The sequence below is a fragment of the Simochromis diagramma genome, unplaced genomic scaffold (assembly GCF_900408965.1).
Source record: "Simochromis diagramma unplaced genomic scaffold, fSimDia1.1 OVJJ01000344.1, whole genome shotgun sequence".
In the NCBI taxonomy this organism is placed as follows: Eukaryota; Metazoa; Chordata; class Actinopteri; order Cichliformes; family Cichlidae; genus Simochromis; species Simochromis diagramma.
The window spans coordinates 14901575-14928120 of record NW_024387375.1 but is presented as its reverse complement, the minus strand read 5'-3'; the positions used below and the strand labels follow the sequence as shown (position 1 = coordinate 14928120).

Below are 26546 nucleotides of genomic sequence, written 5' to 3'. Positions count from 1 at the left end.
AAACAAAAACTGAAACACTGCAGCACATAATATGAGAAGACAACAAACAGAGCCTCATTAATTACTTCCTTGGTTCGAACAGAGGCAGAGAGAAAGAATACATTCATTAAGGATTGTGTCTTCCTGTGCTTCCAGGGGGGAATGTCTGTGCTTGTGGATTTAAGATGTAAGACCCATATAGGAGAGATTTCTCATAGGCTTGTAGGATAAAGTAAATGCCCACAGAGCAAGATATAGAGCAAGCACATAGTTCCACATGTTTGATGTGCCAGATTTGAATGCTTTCGTCCTGGCATAACCCCAAAGTGGCTTGTCCTAGTTTCAAACTAAGGACCTTTTGCAGTTTAGGTTGATGTGCAGTCCACTGTGCTCTGGAGACACAGTGAAGCAAAAACAAAAACAACAAACAGGGATTCTGATCCAGTAATATGATGGGTATAATCAATAAAAAGTCAATGCAAATAAATCAAAGATTAATCTTCCCATTTAAAAAAATTTGGCATTGTGGGATACAATGTACCCAGTGTGTGGCACACATTACCTGACAGGGAGGACTCCAGAATTGAAGGTTTTATTATGCTTACACAGATAGGTTAATCAGAAAGTAGCTAAAAGACTGACCATTTCCATGGCAACATTACCATCATAGAATCATAAGAATAATTACTTCAAAAAGGAGCTTTCTGTCACATCATTTAACTTCTACAAGTGCATTTTTTTTGTTTTTTTTTAAACTTTTTCTTTTAATTGAGGCGTAAACATGGCTGAAAGACTGCTTTCATTTGCAATAAAAATATAGTTTGTTTGTTTTGTGCAGTGCCAGATTCATCTCTACAATATAGCATTGTAAAGGAATGGAATAGAATGAATGGAATAATAAGAGAAAACTATATTGGTGAATTACTATGAATTATTCCTTTTGTTTAATTATTTATTTATTTATTGGGGGGCGGGGATTAGAAATCATTTTCCATTCAATTAGTTGGAGTTTAGTATGGAGTACTATACTACTATGAACACTAAAGTTGTATGACATTTAAATCATATTTCTAGTTTATTTCCTTAGGATGAAAATATTAACTAGTACAATATAGTATAAATCATATAGATGTTCTGTTATGCTAGTGCCTGTGTAGCTTTTGTCTTGCACTAATATATTGACCACCAGTATAACAACTACACAGACAAAGAGCAGATCTAACCTATCCTAAATCAACTGATTTCAGAGCTGAATAAACACAGAGAAAGAAAACAGCACTCTGGGAAATTCAATCAACATTTTATTTTCAGGATGTACTTTGCTAATAATTGAAAAGTTTGAAGTGCATAGTCATGAAGGGAGCATGAACAACGTGGACACAAATACAGACAGACAGCTGAATATTCACAGGAAGGTTGATCCAGAAGAAATGTGTTTGCAGATGTATTTTGCTTGTGTGTGTATGTTGAACAGACTACAGTAATGTAAACAAAACATAAGAATTTGCTGCAACAGTACGACTTTCTATCAATTGCTATAATTTGTATGCTATCAGTGGCCTTAGCTTGCTCTAGATATGACCTTGTAAAATCATTTTTATTTGGGATAGATTTATGTTTTGCAGCCCCAGGATATGTAAAATATTGATAGAATACTCTAAAATGCAGGACTGCAGTGACAGCATGTGGAGAGGTCAGTGCTTATAAATGAAACCTAAAAGAAATTCTCGATGTCTTTGTCTGTCAAACGTTAGTTATTTGTTTAAATCACAATATGAATCATAGTTTAGTATTTTTACCACTAATGTTAACTTCAAATTATCAAAAAAGACAAAAAATTCCATTTTTTCTGAACTATATTAATCTTTCCTATAATGTGTAAAAGGGGAAAACCCAGAAAATGTAGAGAACGCAATGCTATAAAAATGTGGGCACTTTTTACTTGAAAAATGACTTACAAACTATGTCCTTAAAATAGTTGTCAATTCCTTTTCTTGACTAAGTAACTGACTAATAGTTGCAGCTCTGGTGTGGAATGTGGGAGGCAGACATTAGACTCTTGGCTTGGCAGTGTGAGTTTCAGCTGCTAGAAATACAGAAGTAGTATAGAGCATCATCATATACAGATTAGCTTTCATATGCATTTTATACAGCAGTAGACAGTAATGCAACATCATGTTTTAGTAGTGTTACCGTAGTTAATAGATTGCGTGTCATTATAATCGTGTTGTAACAACAGCAGACATGAGACTCTTGGATTGGCAGTATGAGTTTCACCCGCTCTGGCAGTAAGAGCAATACTAACTCTAAAAAATCATACTAGTCAATGAGAATTCACAATACTGTGTTACCTAGTGAATAATGTTACAGCAGTACGAATGCTGTCTATAACTATTTTATGCTCGCCAGTAGTAGTCTGATGAACAACCACTGTTCATACGTGGTTTATTGTTCAATGTATTTTTTTCCTAATTTTTTTGTGTAAACTTATACATCACATCTCCCCATTAGACTACTAGCACTATATAAAGCAGGAGAAACAATTGCAACAGGATGCGTAATCATACATCTTAGAACTGCTTTAACTCTGAAAATTGTGGCAATGGTTTGATAACACAGTTACATGAAATTATAATCACTTTTTTTTTTTTTTTTTTTTTTTTTTACATTTTGTGCAATCCTCATAGTCCAAATCAAAGTGCACGCTAGTAGTACCATGGCTTGTACTACAGGGGCATTTACCACTGGGTGGCAGTCATACTGTATTTGTTGTGCTGTATTGCACCACTGCAGAGGAGCATTGTACACTGTACCGTGCACACTCAGTACTGCAGCAATCACTGCAAGCTGTTGGCTAACTTCAAGAGTCATAAGAGGTTCGGTACAGGTGTTTCTTGGAGGAAGACAGGACAGATCAGAACACCAAAGATGAAATAAAAAACAAACAAACATAACAATAATAATAATGCATTCAATGCTTAGTACAATGTCTTACGATTATAAAGGCAACTGTACCAAAACCAGACCTGCGTTATGCATTAAAACAGCTCTCCTCTCCCCATCACATATACATATTTTATCAAATCAGTTATGGCTGTTATTAAAACAGTACATACCTCTTATAACCCGCTCAGATACATATGCCTAATTTGCTGCTTGTTGTTTTTTAAGTATTTTATTATCATTTGTTTTTCTTCTTTAAATTAAGAATAAAATTCGTAAACACAAATAGTGAGGTTTGAGTTATGTATTATGTGAATCCACCTATACTGTATTTTGAGTGTCAGGGTTATGAAAAGTACACTAACGGACACATTAACTCCACAATATTGCTTTTCCCTAACAGGAAGACTTTGGATGTATATACCCTCTTTACAGAGGGGTCCCATAACTCTTAGACAGTGTGTGATGCCTTACATCCACGTCATTCACATTTTTACAGGTTCACCAGGATATATTCACTTCTAACATTGTACTGTTAAGGTTGATCACATTTCACTCTTGATCCCATTTATACTCAGCGTATACTTACACTATTTAGTAATGTATAATAAAATAAACACTTGTGCTTCTTGGGCATAGGCGTTGTACTTTATATATTGTATGAAGCCTGATTGCGTGAGTCAACTGAGGTCATATTCTACAACACATTTCCTTCCAATGGTAATTAAATGCATCCCTCAAACACATAAGTGCAACCAAACAACTACTCAGTACATAACATCAAATCTTATAATTAGGACTCCAAAGCAAGAACATTCGTAATAGGTCAGTTATGATGTTTTCTGTGATTGCAACGATGGCTGCTTTTATATTACACACAGAAAAATATATTGTATTCCTGTAAGGGGGCAGCGCATTGGTTATCTTGTAGGGCATTTCATATTTGTCAGTTGGCAGTGTCAATTAGGGTGTTTTTAGCCCATTAGTACGGTAGCCCTGAGAGCTCTGAGTAAAACATACATTGAAAAAATGTAAATAAAAGCATACTGAGACACATCTTCAACAGTTTGACAAAGTAATAATTAAAAAAACAACAACAAACTAACAAAGAAATAATCCACAGCGAAAACAGAAACTGCAGCTGCAGCACCCTGAACTCCCAGGGCCACCACTGTGTTATTATTCCATCTAGATACAACTTTTATGAAATAGCAAAGTACAAATGGGGTAATATGTTAGACATGTGTTATAATGCGGGCCTGGGTTCAAGCTTTTCCTGATACAGCTTTCATCTGCTCAAGGAATTATGAGCCAAGTGTAAATGGGACCTAATATAGATTGATCCAATGCAGACAAAACCATCTGCTGTAGATATATGATCCTAATCACCATACTTAAACTCAGCTGAGATACATTTCCGTGGTGTGGATACATATATTGGTACAATGATCAGTGCCTTGGACAGAATTGCCAGCCAGTCCAGACACATCTTTAAAGTGCCTTATAACAGGTTATTGCATAATCTGATATCTGTCTTATTGCTTCCATTGAAAGCAAGGGAAATGCACTCCAGTATTAGAGAGGAGCAGGCTGACAGAAGTGAACAAATAGAAAAATAAAATAAAAGCTTGTCATAGAGCTCTGTTCCAGTAAGTGAACATGTACTCGAAGTTAAAACCATTTGACACAGTGCTGCTGTCAGGTACTTGGTCAAAATGACAAACACAAAGTGAGAATGTTGAGTTTTTGTTAATTCTCTTAATATATAGTATAAAAGAATGGCACTGTGAGGCCACTTCCGTGATTTGCCATTGTAACAAAACCACTTTAACACTGACAAAGTGCTGTATTGTTTGCAGGCAAGGCCAGTGAGCTGTTCTCTGGTATCAAAATGAATCCTCCTATGTGGGTATTTGTGTAGTAGCGTGTAATGTATGTATGTAGCTTTCAGCTGTTCAAACTATTTATGCAGAGCATGTCTGCGGTCCTCATAGAAAGGACGTCAGAGTGACTGTGACTACAAACTACAAAGAGATGTGGTTCTAATTTCCCAAGGGCATTTTAGCAGTAAACCGATCCTTGTTGACTTATGAAAGAATGAAACAGAAATGTGAATTTATGAAGATTTTGTTACATTTTCCAATTTGGCGTTTCTTGAAAGAAATATGTACTGGTGTTTATATTGTGAACATTTAAGCATTTACTTAAACATTTTTTAATTTAAAATTGCTCAATTTACTCTCAGCAACATCAACCGACGTCCCTTTTAAACAGCTAAGATCAACACTGGGGCTGTTTGTGAAGTCTGAACAAAAAGTTTAAAATCTTCAATGGTCAGGGTTTTAAATACAGTCAAGTAGTAATTTTATCAGTTTAAACTCTATAACATGCTCAGTTTTGGCCAGTTGTAGATGTACACAAAATAATGTAGCTGACCAACAAGCACTTATGACTGCCCTTGAGGAGCATTCACACACATTCAATTCAGAATAATATTAATATTTCTTTGATATATTTTTTGTACTGAATGAAAACATACATTTTGGACAATATTTGACTGCCCAACAGTCTTTACATTCTTTTGCAGTGAGCTGCCCCAAGACAATGCTACCTGCACTACCAAGGCTATATTACTGGACTTGTATATTCTTGATGGGTTTGGCAAGTTTCCTTTGAGTTATATGTATTTCATTGAATCCACATGTAAATTTGGAAATTAGCATTTTGAGCTGCATGTGCTTATAAGGATATCCGGCTAATAAGCCATCAAGCAGCTTCTCAAACTCCTCTGGCAGGGCTTTTCAATTCTTTCACTTAAACAGAGCTGCTAAAATGTTCTCACTTTTTCAATAAGTGTAAACTTTCTTTCATTTATTAATTTTTCTACAGTAAACTTGTCGGCCAATATTCTAAAAGTTATTTTTCAATAACCCTGACGTGGCTAAAAAGGTGTTAAACAGTTGCAGCAGTGTTGAGATGAGCATTGACAGAGCTTCCCGCAGTTCTGGCCAGCGTGGAGGGGACCAAACAGAGACACACAGAAATGTTCCTGTATTATGGTGTAATATATAATCTTATACGAAGCTATATAAAATGTGCACATGCTCAAAATGCATTGGTTATTAGTCAGAAGCAGCATGATTAAGTTCATTCCTTTCAATAGGGAGCTGGGTAGTCTGGGGATTGTCTTTGATGATGGTTAGGGTTCTTCTTTTTTTTATGTAAGTTCTTCTCACCAGCCAAGGGAGCAGAAGCAGAACAGGCACCTGTGTTTATCTAAAGCAAAACAATAAAACCTGTGCAGAACTGGATCTTTTATTCACCTAAGGTAAGCCCATTTGTTAGTCCCTGCTAACCAGCATTTCACAGAAAATCTTTGGCCCAAACAAACCAGCAGTGTGTCTAATCTGAACCCAGAAGTCACATGAAAATTGGCATTTCAGAGGTTAATGTCAGAAAGATCCTTTGGAAACAGTTGGGATTTACTCGTTACCTACAAACACAGTTAATCAGTAAAACAGCGCCCAGTGTTTAAAATGGCAAAATACAAATTTTACAGTCAGTGTTTAAAATGTAAAACTTCCTATTTTATTTATAAACAATTTATGTGATTGGGACTAAAAAAATTTATCTTTTATTTATAACCAAACTTCTAGTCAGTTACCACCTGGCTTATTTTCATCCAGGTGCATTTATATCATTTGAGAGCTAAGGGAAAGAATTTGAGCAGTGTTGTGCTGTTCTTCGACTGACATCCTGGCAGTTTTTCATTATGGCAGTTCAACATGGCATCAAAGATATTTGTTCCCACTGGTTGAGTATATCTAAGTCCAAGTTTCACTTGGAGTTGTAGAGTTCCAGACTAAGAATCCAACATATTGTAGCTTCTCAACTGATACTGTAAAGCATGTTTTGGACTGGAAACTGAATACTGACATTGGGTGTATAAAAAAGATTTCGGCCTTGTGATGCGTTTTTGCTTTAACGTAGTGTGAATGTTATTAGATAGTAAGAAAGTACATAGAAAAAAATAACACATCAACTGCATAAATTGGAGATTGCAATGTGAAGAAAGTGGAGCAGAAGCTGTACAGTGGAACAAATGGGCTACCATGGTAAGTGAGAGAGATCCAGGCCTATGCACACTTCACACTTCCCAAATCTCAAGCATGATTTAAAATAGACATTTTTACAAGTTGTTTTTGTTAGCCGCTAGTAAGATAATTGATTTTTCGCTGAGTGTGTACATTTGTCTAACATATATACAAACATGTAGGCATACTTAACATTTTGTTCAAGCCTTTGGTGTCCCTTTGTTTTCAGTTTTGGCTCCTGAAAGACCATTTTCTGTGTTGTCATTCCCTGAGGAGCTCACTAGGCACTCTTTACTGTAGAGATAAGAGAAACAAAGGTTATATTGAACACCTATAAAAGGAGACAAATACAAGCGATAAGGGCCATGTGCCATATATACTGCAGGGGTTTTAAAAAAACGTAACCCAATGAGCTTCAAATAATAATTTTGTTTTGGAAACATAGAATATGGGTGACATTATTTCGTTATTATATAATATAACAGATTCATATTAATTGCCCACTTTGCTCTGAGACAATTTGACCTATATTGTCAGCATAAAACCATTACTGATTACATCAGATATTTTAATTAGAAAAATACAAAAAAATCTATTAACATGGCCAAATGAGTGCCTGGGTCAGCCACAGTCAAATAACAGGGTAAATCTTTGTGACACAAAATTATTTTTCAGTAAATAATGTAGTTTTATATGAACTGGTGTTGATGATATGACATTAGACCTAGTGATAAAGGTTACAATGATTTTAGTTGTATTCATCGAATATAAATAGTTCATTTGTTATATGAAAGCAAATACTCTTGAAATTATGACGTAACACATTTGAATTTCCTCTAATATCAGATTTTCACTGCTAGATGCACTTTTTATATCAATAAAAAAGATAACAGAAAGCTAATAATTCTACTTCTTTTGCAAACTGGAGTATGACAAGCAATTTCTTTCATTTTTATTTCCAACATTCAAACTTTTTGTTATACTTTTTAGAAATCAAATAAGACTTGCACATTTTAAAAATATTTGTAGTACATAAAAATATTATTTACGACATGTATGTATAAAGATCACTTGACTTATTCTTCATGTCAGTATGTCTTGTCTGAAAAATTGTGTTGCCGTAACAGTGCATAACTTGTGTGATTAAACAGGAAATATAAACAGTACTTCACCACACTTAATTATTCATAACTTCTGTACATTTCGTGCATATGATGTTGCTGCAGTTATAAGAATAAATTATGTTACATGCTTATGTGATGAGTTTTGAGCTGCGTGTTGCAGGCTATAGTATCTGCAAAAGTCAATGACATCATAGGACTTGTAACATATGTATATGAATAAAAACCATATCAGGAAAAAAAATTCAATGGTTCCTTAAAAGCTGGAATTTTTTTTCATTAATGGTGAAAACTTCACAAATGTTTACACCCTATTTCACAAGATGTTAAATTTGCAGAAACAGTTATAAAACTAGCATATAATAGACCAAATTTCTTTTTGCCAGCAATACACAGTTTTTGGCTGTTTGACTGTAGCTGACCCAAATATATATCATAAAAAGATTATCTATAATCAGTATTGTTGATTTGTTCTAAATGTCCTTACAAGATAGTCAATGATCTACTCACTTCTTCTCATCATCCTTCTGCAGGAAGTGAACAACAACAGCCTTTATCACCATGACAATGATAACTAAGCCTATGACTCCACCCAATGCTGAGACAATAATGATTGTCAAAGTGTTGTCAACTTCCTTCACTGAAAAGGTAGAGAGAGAAAGAGAGAGAGAGAGACAGTGACTTTGTGAGGACAAACAAGTATACAGAGTATGTAAAAACTGACTTAGAGCTCTAACAAGATTGAAACTAGATGCTAGTAGCGTATATGTACTTGTATATGTACTTTATAAACACTGTCAGTCAGCAAGTCAGATAAAGCTCTATTTTTGTATGCCAGGTGTTTGTGCAACTTTTACATACTTTGATCCACCACTATAAGAGTGAAGATAGCACTGTGGTTGCGGTTCTTCTCTTTTGGATTCCTGGCAAAACAGATGTACTCTCCTTCATCTTCAAAGGTGATATTCCATAGCAAGATCGAAATGTTGTTACTCTTTGAGGAGCCGACAAACTCAACACGCTCATGGAACACACGGACCTTCGGCTCCACACCCTCCATAGGGATCAACGCTTCACATAACTACACACAAGATATTTCCTTAGATACACAGTATTGGGTGTCAGCTACACAGCATTGGGATGATGACACACTGTGTTGTAATTTTGCCTTTGTACACCAACACATCACACTGAAAATCAAAGACTTTAATTCAAGGGGTTTAACAAAAGTGTTTTATTACCTGTTTGGGCATTTTTATATATAGTTCCCCATTTTTAGAGACTCAAAAATAATTGACAAGCAGTTTTATGGCCAGGTAAAGGGTCCCTTGACACTTTCTTAAATATTAAGGAAATTGTGATCTGGACTTGAACTTGTATTTGGTAGCTGTCTGAAAGAACGTGTAGTTATGCCATAATCCAGCTAAAAAAAACGTGGCCAAATCAGCTATTTGGCACATTGATCAAAAGATGGAATGAACCGGGCAGCTCAGCAAGACTTAAAGGCCAGGGAAACCTGTGGAGACACCTGTGAAGTGAATGATCATAGAATTCTTTCTTTGGTCAATAAAAAAGTTCCTTCACAACTTCTAACAAAGTCAGCAACACTGTGGAGGTAGCTACATCATTGTCAAAGTCTACAATCAACAGATGTCTTGATTAATGGAAATACAGAGCATTTACAACAAGATGCAAACCAATGGTTAAAGAAAGAGAAAAAAAAAAGAAAAAATAATGATCTGAAGCGTGGTGAAGCCAATATAATGGCATAGGTATGTATGGTTTGCAACAGAACTCATTCACTTGTGTTTACGGATCGTGTGACTGCTGTCAGTGGCTGGATGAATTCTGAAATGTACAGGGCTACAATTGCTCCTCAGATCCTGACAAATGTTGAAAAATTTATTGGGCAGCACAAAGTGCAAATCGTTAATCACCCAATCTATACTGCACAAGCAACCAAAGAGCCTCTCAAGACAAAGAAACAGGATTTAATTAAATGACCAAGTGAGTCACATGATATCAGAACATGCTTTCCACCAGAGCATTCTTTTCAGTAGAGTTTAGAAGTCCAGTGTTGGGGAGTAACAGAATACATGTACTGGTGTTACGTATTTAAAATACAAAATATGAGCAACTGTATTCCCTTGCAGTTACCATTTAAAACGGTGATAATTAGAATATAGTTACTTTGTTGAAATAACTGGATTACACAGCGGTCTTTTCTTAGGCTATCACCTCTCCAATTTTGGTAACTCCACACATAGCCAGAAACCCAAACAAGACACGAAATAAGAGGCTCCAATGTAAGCGTCCCATTAACATTGGTGGTGTCAGTTACACAATGGACCCAGTGACAGCACAACAGAGCCAGCAGAGTACGAGCAGAAATGGATTTCTTACTTTGAAATTCCGACACCACTTCATATTTAAAGAAGAAAGGGATGGGTGAATTTGACCATGCCATGCAAACACTGTTTGCCAGCAACCAAGCTGCTCGCAGCGTCAAAAGACTCCAACCTAAACAAACATCTGGAAGTAAGTTCTTTTTTAACAATGAATGTTAGCGTACTGCAGCTACCTTGTTTTAGTTGTGGTAGCTACCTGGGTTATGTGCCACTTCAGTATCTCTGATTTACTATTGCTGAGTGATTTGTTACTATTACTGGATGCTACTCGCCACCGAGCTAACATTGTCAGCTGGCGTTAGCCGAAGTTAGTTCATAGACTGCAGATTGTTAGACCTGCTTAAACATTAACAACCTGCGAGCTGCAAATAATCATGTGCAATTCTGAAAGCAGTCTATGAACTAACCTCAGCTAACGCAAGCTAACAATGTGATTTTGGTGGCAGGAAGCCTTCAGTAATAGTAATAAATCACACAGCAATAGTACATCCATGTAGTTGTAAAAAGCATGACAATATCCAAAGTAATCCAAAGTATTCAGAATATGTTACTCACACTGAGTAGCTTAACGGAATACGTTAAAAACTACATTTTGGGGCATGTATTCTGTAATTTGTAGTGGAATACACTTTAAAAGTAACCTTTCCAACACTGCGGAAGGCAGACCTCTAGGCAGAGAGACCCACAAACAAGCAGCAGCTCAAGGTGACTGCAGTAAAGGCCTGGCATCTCAAGGGAGGAAACACAACATTTGGTGATGTTCATGAATTTTAGACTTCAGGCAGTCATAACCTACAGAGGATTTTCAAATAATAAAAGCAGGTCCTGTGTATTAAAAAATGGCTGCATTTCCTAAACAGTTAATACAGGCTGTACTAAAAAAAAAAAAAAAAAAAAAAAAAAAAATCACATGTGATGGTTAACAAAGGCAAAATTACAAGAACTATCTGATCATCAAAATACTTATGAACAAAACTGTATCCCCATGCCTTCAGAAATACAAAGCATACACTCACCGACTGTTTATGCGATGAGACACGAAACATATGAAAATGTCAGGAATCACTATTTTTATGCTTTTTTGTATCCCTGTTGGTGTTGTGGTTGTGTGCACGTACCTTTATGAGAGTTCCATTGTCATTATATTGCCAGTTGAAGTAGAGATTTTCGATGCCAATACATGAAGAGTAAGTGCAGGGCAACAAAACCGTGGAGCCATTCATTGCTTCGATTGAAGACACTTTACCTGTGGAAACTTCCAGTCCACCAACAGTCCATACGCCTAAACCAAGGGAGAAAGGAAAAGTTAAAAAGTTTTTAGAAAAGGATAGAAAATGGTTTTTGAAAAGCGATAAAAACACAATTATATAAGGCAAAATGAAAATAAAAAAGTAAAAGATAGTACAGAGTTTTGTGTTTGTTTGATATTTGCAATATTTGTTGTGGCATCAGTTTATTGAGACTTAATTATGTATGAATTCATTATGATTTAACTTAAGTAAAAGTAGAATGTGGCCAAGTAGGCAACACTATTCTGTCTCTCTTCTTTTAAAATTAAATTGTGAATAAAAATCTTAATATTGAGTCTAAACCTAATATACTTAAAATTGCTGTCACAGGGAGAAAAATGACCACATGCTCCCTGATTACTTTTTTTGTGTACTTTATGGACTTTATGGCGAACTTTAGGCTTTGAAAAATTAGGTTAGGTTCTAAATGCAACTTTGCAGAAGCAACTGACAATTTTACCAAATGCCTGCAATGCTCTCTCTTCTATTGGTCTTAATGTTAAAAAAATATGTAAAAAAAAAAAAAGAAACATACAATTTTGGTACCATTTCTTAAGAGAAAAGATTTGTTCTCTAGTTCATCAAGTCAAACTAATTAAGCAATCAAAACAATTGATTTTATCAAGACCCAACTAATCCAATTTATGAATAGAGTATAAGAGTCATGCGACTTAAATTCACATGGCCAGGCATGCTATGTGGGTTTTGCAATGACAGCTGGTGTAATTCTCAGATTGTTGCTCTGGTTTCTCTCTCACACACTTGGGGTCTATTTATAAATACTCTCTTCCACATTGACCTGCTCAGGATCACATTTCACTTGGACAAGGTACAGACAAGGTTAGAGTACATGTATGCCTCTGGCAAGGTTATTATCGTTAACGAAAACTAACGAAATAACGAAAACTAGAAGTGAAAAAACATTTTCGTTAACGGAAATAAAAATAAAAACAAAAAAAGGAAAACTAACTAAAACTGTAATGAGTGTTCACAAAACTAACTAAAATTAACTGAATTTATAGCAAAAATGTGTTTAGTTTTCGTTGATGTGTGTGTGTCATACAATAGTCAAGGGTGAAAATGAAGTTTAGTTTCCAGATTTTTTCTTGCTGTGTCTCATTATGCCAGCAGGTGGCAGTACGTTAGTCGAGTCGTCTGTGTTGCTGCTCCGTCCACACGCAGAATCATGTCAGGAAAAGTCGGGAGAAAGCGCCAGAGTCCAATTTGGGATTACTTTGAATATGACTGTGTTTTGGATAAAGCAAGTGTCTTGTAGTGGAAAGAGACAAATTATGAGGGACATTTCCAAAGGGAAAAAAATCCCACAAACCTTAAAGTGCACTTGAAAAGCTCACACAAGAAGGCTAAGCTAGCTTACCTTGAGAAGGTAAGGGAGCACACTCAACCCTCATCCCCTGAAACAGAAGCTAACCCCAGGAAAGGCAGCGTGATGCATCCTGAGACAACAGGACTGACATATCTACATAACTATGTGAGTCAATTGCCTTCAAAAAGTTTATCAATTCACTTGAACCAAAATTATGAACACCCGGTGCTGCAAGAGTTAATAGTCTCATTGGGGCCAAGATATACATTTTATAGTTGCCTGGTATCAGTGGTTGTTCATCTGCCCTAATTTATTTATTTATTTAAAGAACTCAAGGATAAGCAGAAGAGCATGACTGATATGATGAAACTGGGATTTTGTTACACTTAATTATTGCAAACACAACTAAAACTATAACTGAAACTAATCAAAACTAAACTGAAACTAAAGATTTTCAAAAGAAATAAAAACTAAACTAAACTAGCAAACAATTGGTAAAAACTAATTAAAACTGATATAAAATTGAAAATCTGAAGTCAAAACTAAATAAAAATAAAAACTAATGAAAATTGCAAAACTATTAAAACCCTGGCCTCTGCTGAGGACACATAGACATAGACATGTATGTATACTTGCTTAAAAGAATTTTGCATCACCTGCTCTGGAATTCTTTGAATAAATCTGCGTTAGCACAAGAATCTCAAACACTTGAGTCCTCATATTACTGGATATGGATGAAATCTTTTTACTACTTGAAATCACGTGTTCTAGGCACACATTGTCATTTACCATTTTTCAATTCAAATGTTAAAGAAATCAGAAAATGTATTAATGTGATATGGAGGGAAAAAATCAACAGCAGAAATATTGATAAAAAGTTATTTTTCAGCTGTATTGTTACCATCACAACACTGGCACTGGGGCTGGTTAATGAAACAAAAAAAGAAAATTAATGTGAAATAACCTTTTCTTAATATACATAGAAAAAGTTACTTGGATAGAACTCATTCAACAGACAGCACAACTTATTTTGTATTATATTAAGTATATTAATGGTGATTTACTGTGTATGGCTAGAACTAACAAAACATTTTCAGAAAAAAAAGTAATAGTGTTGTAAGAAGATTATTTCAAGTAAGACTTACTGGAGCTGAAACTTTTAATTTGTACTGGGAAAAACACTCAGTATTTGAATTGTCATTCTTTCTGTTTTTTTATCAGCTGCTTTTGTAAAATGATATAAATAAAAAGAAAATTATTGCTGAAGTAAGCGTTTAGGGTTAATGATACAAGCAAGGGATTGTAAATGTGGGTGGAACTCCCACTGAAGAGTATGGGTTCCAGTAGTGCAAATACACAGACAAAAATAAACCTCTGCCTGTATTTTATTTTATTTTTTTTATTTCAGATGAAATTAACTAAAAGAGTGCCTTCTGCAAGTCATATATTGGTTATAATAAATATGTGCACTCTTATACCTTACAAATAAATATTTATACATCAAGAAAGCATCAGTTTGTTTGGCTTTGCTTTTTTGGTCATCTATATGCTTTTGTCCCACCCACTCTTCTTGATTTTTTTTGTAACACCTAGTATTTAACTCTTCAGTTATGCTGACTCATCCACTTTCAGCTCAAGCATTTTTAGTTTTGAACTTGTTTGTTTTCTGTTTCCACTTTTGCTCTGTTTTAATAGCCTGACTTACTTTTTTATAGCACTGGACAGTCTGGACGATTCTGTTTTCACTCCTTTTATCCCTCAATCATTCTGTCTTAGTTGCTTTCAGAAGTTGCTCCTGGGGGAGACAATCCCTAAATAAGAACATGGAAACATATGTGTGTGTGTGTTCCTGTCTAGCTATCTTTGTGAGGACCGAAATCTGCATTCTACTATACTAGTGAGAACCAACAGTCACTTGTAACGACACACAACCCGGTCCTCACAAATTTGAAGGCATTTAAAGGTATTTTTGAGGCTCAAAATGTGGTTTTAGTGTCAGGGTTACAATTAGGTTATGGTTAGGTTTAGGGTTTGGGTTAGGCATTCATTTTTAATGGTTAGGGTTAGGGTAAGGGGCTAGGGAAAGCATTATGTCAATGAAGGTCCTCAGTAAAATAGCTGAACGGGGTTGTGTGTGTGTGTGTGTATTTTCTACTTTAAGAGGCTTAGAGGTTTTGAACATTGAACTATCTTTTAAACTCTTTGGTAATTGCAACAATGAAAACAAACATTTATCTCTATCAGTAATTAGTTGCACATTTTCAGTGAATAGTCTGTGAAACAAAATGCTCCAGTGGAGAAAAAAAGATGTTATCCATTTCCAAATGGATTATATGGTGCCCCCTCCTCATGCTTAGAAATAAACTTGACACCTCCTTGGCTTTACTGCTCTCTACTATCATGGTTTTGTACATCACTTTTCTCTTCACTATCCTCTTTTTTTGCCTAAACAGTTTGTCCTGAAACCGCCCACAGATTCACATCCTGAAGTAGTGTACAATTCACTTATGTAATGTATGCACTGTTATCTTTTTATGTGACGTGTGTGTCTGTGTATGTGTATGTGTATGTGTGTGCATGTGCATGTATGTGAACTGTATATATGCACTTACTTTAAGTGTTTGTGTACATATCAGTAATACTGATGGTCTGAAAAGCAACTGAGTGTGTGCATGTATGTGCATATGTGTCTGTGTGCATGTATGTGTGTGTGTGTCCTTGCCTGACTGTCAAGGTGAGTGTTTTTTTTCTTCTTCTTTTTTTAAGTAGGCCAGTAATTGAAAAGTTAATGTATTTCTAAGAGAACCCATAGAGAACTGACTGAGGACACTATTCTGCAATATATACAGGTAAGTGATGGGAAATGTGGGAGAGGGGGGTATGAACAAGGAAGCGTAGGTAATGCAGGAGTTACAATGTGTAGGAAGTGATGGAAGAGGTCACAAGGAAAGAACAGGGGAATGGATATGAGAGAGGTGAGGGATGTGAGATGTCCTTTTCAAGGTGAATGGGCAAAGAATTACACCAGCAGCTGAGTTACTTAATAGGCAGAGCTGCTGGTATTGTGGGACAAGATAGTTTCAGTTTTTCACTTCAGGTAATATATGCAATGTGATATTCATACAAACAATGCTGCAGTAACTGCATTTTCAGGCACAGTACTGGAGAAATGTTAACATGATTACTATGTTACACCATGATCACTCTATCATTTTGCTTTTTACTGTATCTTTTGTTTATTCGTCACAAAAAAGGATGATGAATAATTTTACGTGAATGAAAATGGAAAAAATGAAAGTAGTTGGCATGACAGTTGTTCCAACCTTTTGCATCTTCCATGCTGAAAAGTTACAGATATCTGAAGAGTGTCTTTATTCTGCAAAAAAGTCATTATTCCAAGTTTTGTCTGTGGTTCTGCTGCAATAACAGCTTCTGTCTGTTAATACTGAATGACACTTTCATATAGATCCGGAGATGTTAATGAGAACAACCTACTGTTAAACATTTTTCCTTAATTTCACACTTGACTTTTATTGGGACCTTTGCTTCACTGCCTTTTTTCTCTTCATTCTCTGTTGCCAAAAGGTTTTGTTGTGACAGATTGCTGTAATACTTTGCACATTACTTGATTTAGGCATTACTTGATTACATAAGAGAAACAGTTGAGCATTCCAATACAGACACAATTTAGATAAATAACCATATCCTGAATATATAAGATGTTAACAATGATAAAATGCATGTAAGATGAACATTTTCATAACAGATGAACCGGATCTCTTAAATAGAGGTGAGAATTTAATGATGTAAGTGAACATAGTAATCAGAGGTCAAACCGAGGAACTACAAAGACTGGAATGACTAAAACTCACCCATGGAACTAAAGCCATATCCTCCAGAGAACCAGCCCATCCATTTATGTTCATTGTAATGGACATTTGTTTTTGGTCTCTATCTTGTGACTTATTTGAGCTGTCATCCATCCATCCATCCATCTTCATTCGCTTTATCCGAGGCCGGGTCGCGGGGGCAGCAGCCTAAGCAAAGAGGCCCAGACCTCCCTCTCCCCAGCCACCTCCTCCAGCTTATCCGGGGGAATACCAAGGCGTTCCCAGGCCAGCCGAGAGATATAATCTCTCCAGCGTGTCCTGGGTCTGCCCCGGGGCCTCCTCCCGGTGGGACATGCCTGGAACACCTCACCCAGGAGGTGCCCAGGGGGCATCCTTGTCAGATGCCCGAACCACCTCAGCTGGCTCCTTTCGATGTGGAGCAGCAGCTGCTCTACTCTGAGCCCCTCCCGGATGGCCGAACTTCTCACCCTATCTCTAAGGGAGAGGCCAGCCACCCTTTGGAGGAAGCTCATTTCTGCCGCTTGTATCCGCGATCTCGTTCTTTCGGTCACTACCCACAGCTCGTGGCCATAGGTGAGGGTAGGGACGTAGATCGACCGGTAAATTGAGAGCTTCGCTTTTACACTCAGCTCCCTCTTCACCACGACGGACCGGTGCAGCGTCTGCATTACTGCAGCTGCAGCCCCAATCCGTCTGTCGATCTCCAGCTCCCTTCTCCCATCACTCGCGAACAAGACCCTGAGATACTTGAACTCCTCCACTTGGGGCAGGAACTCATCCCCGACCCAGAGTGGGCACTCCACCCTTTTCCGGCTGAGAACCATGGCCTCAGATTTGGAGGTGCTGATCCTCATTCCCGCTGCTTCACACTCGGCTGCGAACCATTCCAGTGCGAGCTGGAGGCCCTCACCCGATGAAGCCAACAGAACCACATCATCCGCAAAAATCAGAGATGAGATTCTGAGGCCACCAAAGCAAAAGCCCTCCGCCACTTGGCTGCGCCTAGAAATCCTGTCCATAAAAATTATGAACAGAACCGGAGACAAAGGGCAGCCCTGTCGGAGCCCATCCCCCACCGGGAACGAGTCCGACTTATTGCCGGCAATGCGAACCAAGCTCTTGCAACGGTTGTATAGGGATTGAATGGCCCATAGAAATGGGCCAGACACCCCATACTCCCGCAACACCTCCCACAGGACACCCCGAGGGACACGGTCGAATGCCTTCTCCAAGTCCACAAAACACATGTAGACTGGTTGGGCAATCTCCCATGCACCCTCAAGTATCCTCGAGAGGATAAAGAGCTAGTCCAGTGTTCCGCGACCAGGACGAAAACCGCATTGTTCCTCCTGTATCCGAGGTTCGACTAGCGGACGAACTCTCCTTTCCAGCACCCTGACATAGACTTTCCCAGGGAGGCTGAGGAGTGTGATCCCCCTGTAGTTGGAACACACCCTCCGGTCCCCCTTCTTAAAGATGGGGACCACCACCCCGGTCTGCCAGTCCACAGGTACTGCCCCTGATCTCCACGCAACATTGCAGAGGCGTGTCAACCAGGACAGCCCTACAACGTCCAGAGCCTTCAGGAACTCGGGGCGGACCTCATCAACACCAGGGGCTCTGCCACCAAGGAGTTGTTTAACTGCCTCAGTGACCTCGCCCCCGGAAATTGACGGGTCATTCCCCTCATCCCCAGACTCTGCTTCCTCCTCGGAAGACGTGTCAGTGGGATTAAGGAGGTCCTCGAAGTATTCCTTCCACCGCCTGACAATTTTCTCAGTCGACGTCAGCAGCGCTCCGCCAGCACTATACACAGTGCAGGTAGAGCACCGCTTTCCCCTCCTGAGACGCCTGACGGTTTGCCAGAATCTCTTCGAGGCAGTCCGAAAGTCTTTTTCCATGGCCTCTCCGAACTCCTCCCACACCCGAGTTTTTGCTTCAGCCACTGCCCGAGCCGCATTCCGCTAGACGTTCCCAGCACACCCTCACTACGCGTTTAGGTGCACCAGGTCTGTCCAGCGTCCTCCCCCGCCACCTGATCCAACTCACCACCAGGTGGTGATCAGTTGACAGCTCAGCCCCTCTCTTTACCCGAGTGTCCAGAACATATGGTCGCAGGTCTGGTGATACGATTACAAAATCAATCATCGACCTACGGCCTAGAGCGTCCTGGTGCCACGTGCACTTATGGACACTCTTATGTTCGAACAGGGTGTTCGTTATGGCCAAACTGTGATTAGCACAGAAGTCCAATAACAAAGCACCGCTCGGGTTCAGATCAGGGAGGCCGTTCCTCCCAATCACGCCCCTCCAGGTCTCGCTGTCGTTACCCACGTGAGCATTGAAGTCTCCCAGCAGGACAACAGAGTCTCCAGGTGGAGCACCTTCCAGCAACCCCCCCCCCCCAGGGACTCTAAGAAGGCTGGGTACTCTGAACTGCCACTCAGCGCATAAGCGCAGATGACAGTCAGGACCCGTTCCCCGACCCTAAGGCGCAGGGAACAAACCCTCTTGTCCACCGGGAAAAACCCCAACGTACCGGCAGCAAGCCGAGGGGATATTAGAATACCCACCCCAGCCCGCCGCCTCTCACCAGGGGCAACTCCAGACTGAGACAGAGTCCAGCCCCTCTCCAGGAGACTGGTTCCAGAGCCCAAGCCATGCGTAGAGGTGAGCCCGACTATATCTAGCCGGTACCTCTCAACCTCACGCACTAACTCAGGCTCCTTCCCCACCAGAGAGGTGACATTCCATGTCCCTATTGCCAGTCTTGGCAGCCGGGGGTCAGTCCGCCAGGGCCTCCGCTCCTGGCCGCCACCCGGCACACAATGCACCCGACCCCTATGGCGCCTCCTGCGGGTGGTGGGCCTGCGGGAGGATGGGCCCATGTCTCCTCTTCGGGCTGTGCCCGGCCGGGCCCCATGGACTAAGGCCCGGCCACCAGACGCTCGCCCTCGGGCACCCTCCCCGGGTCTGGCTCCAGGGCGGGGCCCCGGTAACCCTATCCCGGGCAGGGTAAACTGTTCCCTCGATATCCTTTTCATAAGGGTCTTCTGAATCGCTCTTTGTCTGGTCCCTCACCCAGGACCAATTTGCCATGGGAGACCCTACCAAGGGCCCCCTGAGCTATCATAATAAGTCCTAATGTACTAAATAGAGGACATCCTGGGCTTTCCATTGATATCTCGTGCATTTGGGTGCTCTCTTTTAGCTCCAAAGAGGAAGGAAATCCCAAAAATAGATCAATGGGAAGATTCTTTCCTCAGTTCTCAAGAGGATATAGTCAAAAGAAAGTATTTATTCATAAGTGTAGAACTTGAATTGAAATTTAAGAGTTCTTCTAACTTGGAATATGGACTGTCGGGCTGTTGTTGAGTCATGATGTTAAGTTAAAATTTAAGTTATAATCTATTCATTTGTAAAAATGAAGGTATTTTGGGGATATTGAGTTACATATTTTACTGTTTAAGAACCTACGGTGACACCTCTTATATAATCTATTTTGTTGATTGATCTTGATGTTGCTGAATTACCGCTCCCATAATTTTCCTGAGTGTGGAAATGGGTCGGGCTCTTATGGGTTAAAAGATATTTGAACTTATTTTATTTTAATTTACAGGTACCCAATGTAAACCAATCTTGCACCACCACTTGAGTCAGACTGTTAAAGTCAAACTAAAACAACAATGCTCTATAATGCTGTGGCTATCCTTTAAGGATTCACAGATAAAAAAATATAATTTGTCATACAGTTTATGTTTCTTTCTTATTTGTGTTAGCCTTGCCTGTACTTATCTGTTGGTGTATCTAATGTCTGCTGGGACGGTGGGATTCAGCCTGAGAATATGTACTTATGAGAAAATGATTTCAGAGAAATTCCACTGAACTTAGATGGTAATTTAGACAAAACAACCAGATCAATGCTATTTTTAGCACGATTTTTGGGAAAATATTTTACTAAGAAAGTGTTATTTGGTGCAGTATGACTTTCCACAACACTCAACAATTTCATTTGGAAATATGTGTACTGACAATGAAATACAACAAGAAACAAATGAATATGAATAAGATGTATAAAATGAATAATTGTAAAATTGTGCTTTACAACTATTTTTTGTGTATGCGAACTATGATGTAAATGAAGTGTGTATATTGCCTGTATTTGTTCCTCTTTCTTAAATGAATATTTTGTTAAAAGTTTCTGGTACATATATTTATCATATCTATTCAAAAGGACTAAACTATTGTTTAATCCCTTTAAAGTGAACTAATGTTGCATTGTGTTAGCTAGTCAGAAGTGTGTTCGCATGTTTTCAGTATGTGATATGCTATGACCAAATTTGACCCTACTGGGACAAATGATGATTTGGTCTTGGTGCTGCCGCTAACCTGGACTCATGGACTCTTGAATAATTTAGTCAATAACTTTACCAAAATGCAAAATTACATGTGTTATTGAACTAAAGTTATTTGTTTTAATATTTCCCCCTGATGTTTGGTTGGAAAACATAAAAAGCCCAAATATTTGCCAAAAAATAAAACAAAACAAAATTGAAACAACAAAAGTGGTGTTTGTGCTTTTTTGGATCTAGAACACATTTTAAAAAGCGGAAAGATAAGATGCATTCTAATCTTACTTGTCGGTTATCTAAAGACGACACTAATATTGCAATACTGGACACATACTAGTCCCATTTTTCTTTCATAAAACTCAATGGTGCTCAACTTTCCAAACAACTGAGAGCCAGGGGGGGATTTTTGGATGTGGGGGCACTATTGGGCACTACAACAAAATCAGGGAGGGTACGAGCAAAAAGCACAGATCATCACTGCACCACTACGTCATTACCAGTAATGCTATGTTCACACAGGCATGCATGTAGATAAACTATAGCTTGTTTTTCTTTACTTTGAAAACCAAAAGTTAATTATTTGTTTTATTTTCTCCTATATGAAGGCTATGTTTAAAGTAGAATTTCAAAGCGCGAAGTGTCAGTTACTCAAACAGTCCAGCAGCAACCCTACAACATGAAACTGATCTAAGTCAAAGGTTTGTATTGTTGGCCTGATTGTTTAACAATTAAACATCACCTGCGACAGCACCATACATTGTAGTGTTTGGGTATGGAAAGATAATGATTAAACATGAGCGCTGAAGCAGATGCGACAGAGCAGCAGATGTAGATATAGCAGATATAGAATAACCAAAAAAAGGTATTGATTTACTGTAAGAGGGCTGTACCACCCACTCAGGCATAATAAATAAGAAAAAGCGAGCAAAAGGAGCAAATGAAGAAGGTCTAAAGGGCACAGAAACAAGTTAAAATGTATAGGCAATTAAAGGGATAGCCCCATCCAGAGACATGTTTGAAAAGAGTGGAATGACATGGCACTTAAAGGTACAGAGATAAGTGTAACTCACCAAGCAGCAGTGCAACTGCCAGACCAGCGTGAAGTAGATCCCCTGATCTCAGTCGACCAGAGACACTTGAACCAGTGCTGTCCACTGACGCCATGACACCTACACCACCTGTCTGTCTCTGTTCTTCTCTGCCTGTCTATATGTATACAATGTGTGTCTCTGTCAGTCTGTCTCCTTGTCTGCCAGTCACTGTGAGTGTTTGACTTATGTGCCTCTGGACCAAGGTGGGACACTGAGCTGTGCAGCTGAAGGCAGAGTCTTGCTCTCAGTCCCTCCCTCTTCTCTCCTCCTCTGCACTCTGTCCCAGGAATGAACAGAATGAGGAAGCGCAAAAGAGAGAAGGATAAAATTCCTTTAGGGAGCTTTCTCACATCAAGTTGTTCCTTGCACTGCTCTCCTGCAGCCCGGGGAAGCAGAGGAAAGGAAAGACTGAAGAATGCAGCAGTTGAACGAAGAGTGCAGCCTCTCTGTTTCTTTGCCTCCCTCCTCTCCTGTCCTCTGTCGCTGTCTCTGGCAGACACAGTGGTAATTATCCAGCAAAGCAGAGTGTGAGGCGAAAGGCATAGAGGAGTAGCGAGGCAGAGCGGCACCAGGGTAGCAGCGTTGTGTCAGACCGCTCCACTCCTTTAACAGCAGCAGGAATAGTCAGGTAACCAGGCTGGCCAACAAACCCCATGGGTGGGGGGGAGACATAGGCTGGAGGGGGAGGAGAACACACAAGAGGCACAGAAGGATGCTGGAGGAGAGCCAGCAGGCAGAAAAGCAGAAAGTATGCGTGTTTCCCGTGCCGGCACAGGGAGAAATGAGGTACTGCAGAGGTAGAGGTGAAGAGAGAGCGAGCGAGAGAAGGAGGGGATAGCGAGTGGGGGTGAGGGGTACTGGGTGATGTCTGCTGCCACATAGATGCACGCACACACATGCGCCCAGCACAGAACGGCTGAGTCAGCCTTTGCTCAAGAAGGTCTCCGAGTCAGTCACGGGGTGGGTGTTTCACCCATACCACATACTTCACTACATCATTTGCTCATGTCTCCACTTTCATGCTTCTCTCATTTCATGGTTCCACTTTATATCTGTGTTGGCAATCGCGTTTTGCTTCCAGTGGCTCTCTTCCCTATACTTGAGTTTCACAGCAGCAGTGTTGAGTTTGTCATCAAAATATCACTACAGTGGAATTTTTTGTAAAGAGTTTTCAGGTTTTTATCCCCCAATAAAATCAGTATGTGCGAGCATAGTGTCCACAGTTCACATGGTAGCAATTCACTTGAAGATAGCAACAACGACTGACAAGCTTTTGGTATTAGCACTTTTTCTATTTTTAGATCATCTCAAGAATTTCATTCAAAGTTTTAGGTGATCTTTTGGAATGGTTCCTAAGCAAGATCTTCAATTTGAACAAGACTTTTTCTCGTACAAATTTGGACAAAACCCATATTGCCTGTTTGTTGCCTGACAAAGACAAAACTCCACCAAGCTTACTGATGGTGGCTTTGGCTAGAAAAGTTCAGAAGGACCCCCCAGATACCTGCGTGCAAAATGCCAGAAAGAAGTGAGAACATGATCTTTGTGCAAAATGGACCCATTTAAAATGTCAAACAAAAATAGGTGTATGGGCATACAATAATTATGCAGCGCTTCCATATGTGTGTGACCTGTGTCTCCTTTAGATTTGCTTGACACATCACTTATATCTGCAGGCCTCCTCATTAAAGTTCAACCAATACAGCTGTTTCCAAAAAAGAAGCCTTCATTTACTGCACTTTAGCTTTCATAGTTTTATTATTATGGAAGACAAAAATCTGTATCTGACATACATTTGTTTAATGTTTATTAATTAATTAGCCTTTCTTTATGCAACAAGAAACATATATTTTTGGAGATTTAACAGTAAATTAGTTAGTAAATCAAATAGTTTAAAACTTGCAATATTTTATATGCATATTTGATTTATCACAGTTGATTAATGAACATACTAGGATATTTGATACTTGTTCATGTGCGACACATCATGTGTTCTGACTCAAACAGAGTGATGCAAAGTGGTGTCTTATCTGTAAAAAATAGGCGATCATAACATTGCAAAATAAAGTTTTAACCCTCGAGTTTGTGATTTTGTTTTCTTTTGTTTGCCATAAAAGTTTGGAACAAACTACCTATTGATATAAAAAATATTCAGGTGAGCAAAGTGAGTAAATCTGTGTGTTAAAATGTAAAAGAATTCTGTTAAATAAAGTGTTGCAGAAAATGACTTTACTGCATAATTTTGAGTGTGTATTGTGGTTAAATGTGTTAATGTCATGGTTTAATAAAATATTTATTCTAATTCCCTCTAATTGAATTGTGGTGTTATTGGACTTTATTTGAGTGTAGCAATACCGACAGTCAACTACAGAAAGGGTGGAGCCTATCATAGGATTGTTTTTATGCCTGATTGTTTTCTTGCAATGTATAAAGGGTCTTCTTAACACCATGTTACAAAACATGGATGCACCAAGGCATTACCTGACCATAGCATACCTTTCAATAATCTAAGCCCGCCCTTTAACCCAACTCAGCGAAGGACCACTGTGACAATTTGTAGTTGAAATGTACAGCCTGGCCTCATTCATGTCTTCCCTACCAATCAACAAACACATTAATAATATTGTCACTAACGTCAGAGCCACACAGGGCCATTTCTCATAACAATTTCTACACCCAGTATAATTTCCCATTTCACTTAGTGATGTAAGTAAAACGTAAGCAAGCAACAAATTTTGCCTCTGCCTCATGTCAAGTCTATTGGCCTTCACCTGCCATCATAACATTAAGCTGAAAGAGCGAGACTACTTTTTTGCAGCACTGCAGCCTTGCAAATGGAACTGTTCGTCATCTGTAAATTGCTAGCACTCCTTGTGTACCCCACAATCACATCTAACATCCTGAAGAAAATTATAAATGAATCAGATTAGTCATACACAAAATAAGCTACAGTCATAACAGACTCATCCCGCCCACTGTACTCTTTGGCTGCAAGTGAATATCCACAGACAAGACACCACAACATGTTGACATGTTTAAGAACATCTTCAAATGTCTGTGCATTTGTTCTTCTTTACTTTGATTTTGATTATTTAAATTGTTGTTATTGCTCGGGAAAACTGATATAAGGTTGAGGAAGGCAACATAGCTACATTCTGCACATTTAAATGTAAGCAAAAACACTATAAAGTCTACTGATACATGATTTTATCTTCACTACATTACAGAATTCCATTTTCTGGAGTCTGACACATTTTCACAGATTAATATTTAATTATCACACAATGATAATGATCATTGGTGTAATTACACCATTCAGTCTTATAAAAAACAAACAAACAAAAAATGCAAACACATTTGATGTTTGACCCAAGAAAAAAATAAAAGATGAATAAACATAAATAAAACACTGATGATGTGTATTATGCATGCTCCTTACCACTTTTGAGATTTTATTTCCTGTTTTTTCTCCTTTTTTTCAGAACTATCCAAACAGACGCGATGGATCCTTGACCTCCCCAGCTTGCACACACCCACATGTTGTCAGATGATACATCGTTTGGAATTTAATGTCATTTCCAAGTTCGAGTATGTGTGGGTTGCACTGATACATAGTGAGAGACATCCTCTGCCTTTACACAGTAAGGTATGTGTAGGCAAATATGTAGATGAATTCTTAGTAAATCCATGATATATGCACACGGCAAAAGAGGCAGAATGAGATGCATACACATATACAGTGATAAATCAACACATCCATCTTTGCATATGCACACTGACACACAGTCACATGTGAGCACATGCTCACACACCTGCCACTGGACAGGGTGACCTTGGATGTGTGTAAAGAAGGAAGGCAAAGCAAGAGAGGATGTTGCACTAAAGAGAGAAGAAGAGAACATTTAGGATCAGGAGTGGAGGATGTGGGTCAGCGGAAGAGAAGTTAAAGGAAAGGAAAGACAGGATGGGTACAGGAGGAAAGGAGGGATGAGCGGTCAGGGGAGCAGGTGGGGGGATGACAGGAGCTAGGGGAGGAGAGATGACAGGAGGCAAAGGAGGGAGGTGAGATGAGAGGCGGAGAGAGGGAGGGA

At 38.9% G+C, this 26546-nt stretch overlaps 1 protein-coding gene across 1 annotated transcript; it reads right to left on the bottom strand.

Moving 5' to 3' along the window:
• Window positions 1-1267: 1267 nt before the first annotated feature.
• On the bottom strand, window positions 1268-23587 carry scn4ba (sodium channel, voltage-gated, type IV, beta a). The gene is made up of 5 exons (XM_040009148.1): window positions 22435-23587; window positions 11664-11827; window positions 8999-9218; window positions 8648-8777; window positions 1268-7310 (listed from the first exon to the last, which is right to left on the bottom strand). Exons 1-5 carry the CDS (start codon window positions 22526-22528, stop codon window positions 7217-7219), a joined length of 702 nt encoding a protein of 233 aa, XP_039865082.1. The 5' UTR covers window positions 22529-23587; the 3' UTR covers window positions 1268-7216.
• Between the last annotated feature and the right edge of the window lie 2959 nt (window positions 23588-26546).

Bases quoted from the DNA above. Each gene is read 5' to 3' on its own strand.
- scn4ba (XM_040009148.1), bottom strand. From the start codon at position 22,528: ATGGCGTCAGTGGACAGCACTGGTTCAAGTGTCTCTGGTCGACTGAGA. The intron at 9,219-11,663 runs GTACGTGCACAC...TCTTGTGTGTAG, and splicing joins ACAATGGAACTCTCATAAAG to TTATGTGAAGCGTTGATCCC. The intron at 7,311-8,647 runs GTGAGTAGATCA...TTATCTCTACAG, and splicing joins CAGAAGGATGATGAGAAGAA to TAAAGAGTGCCTAGTGAGCT.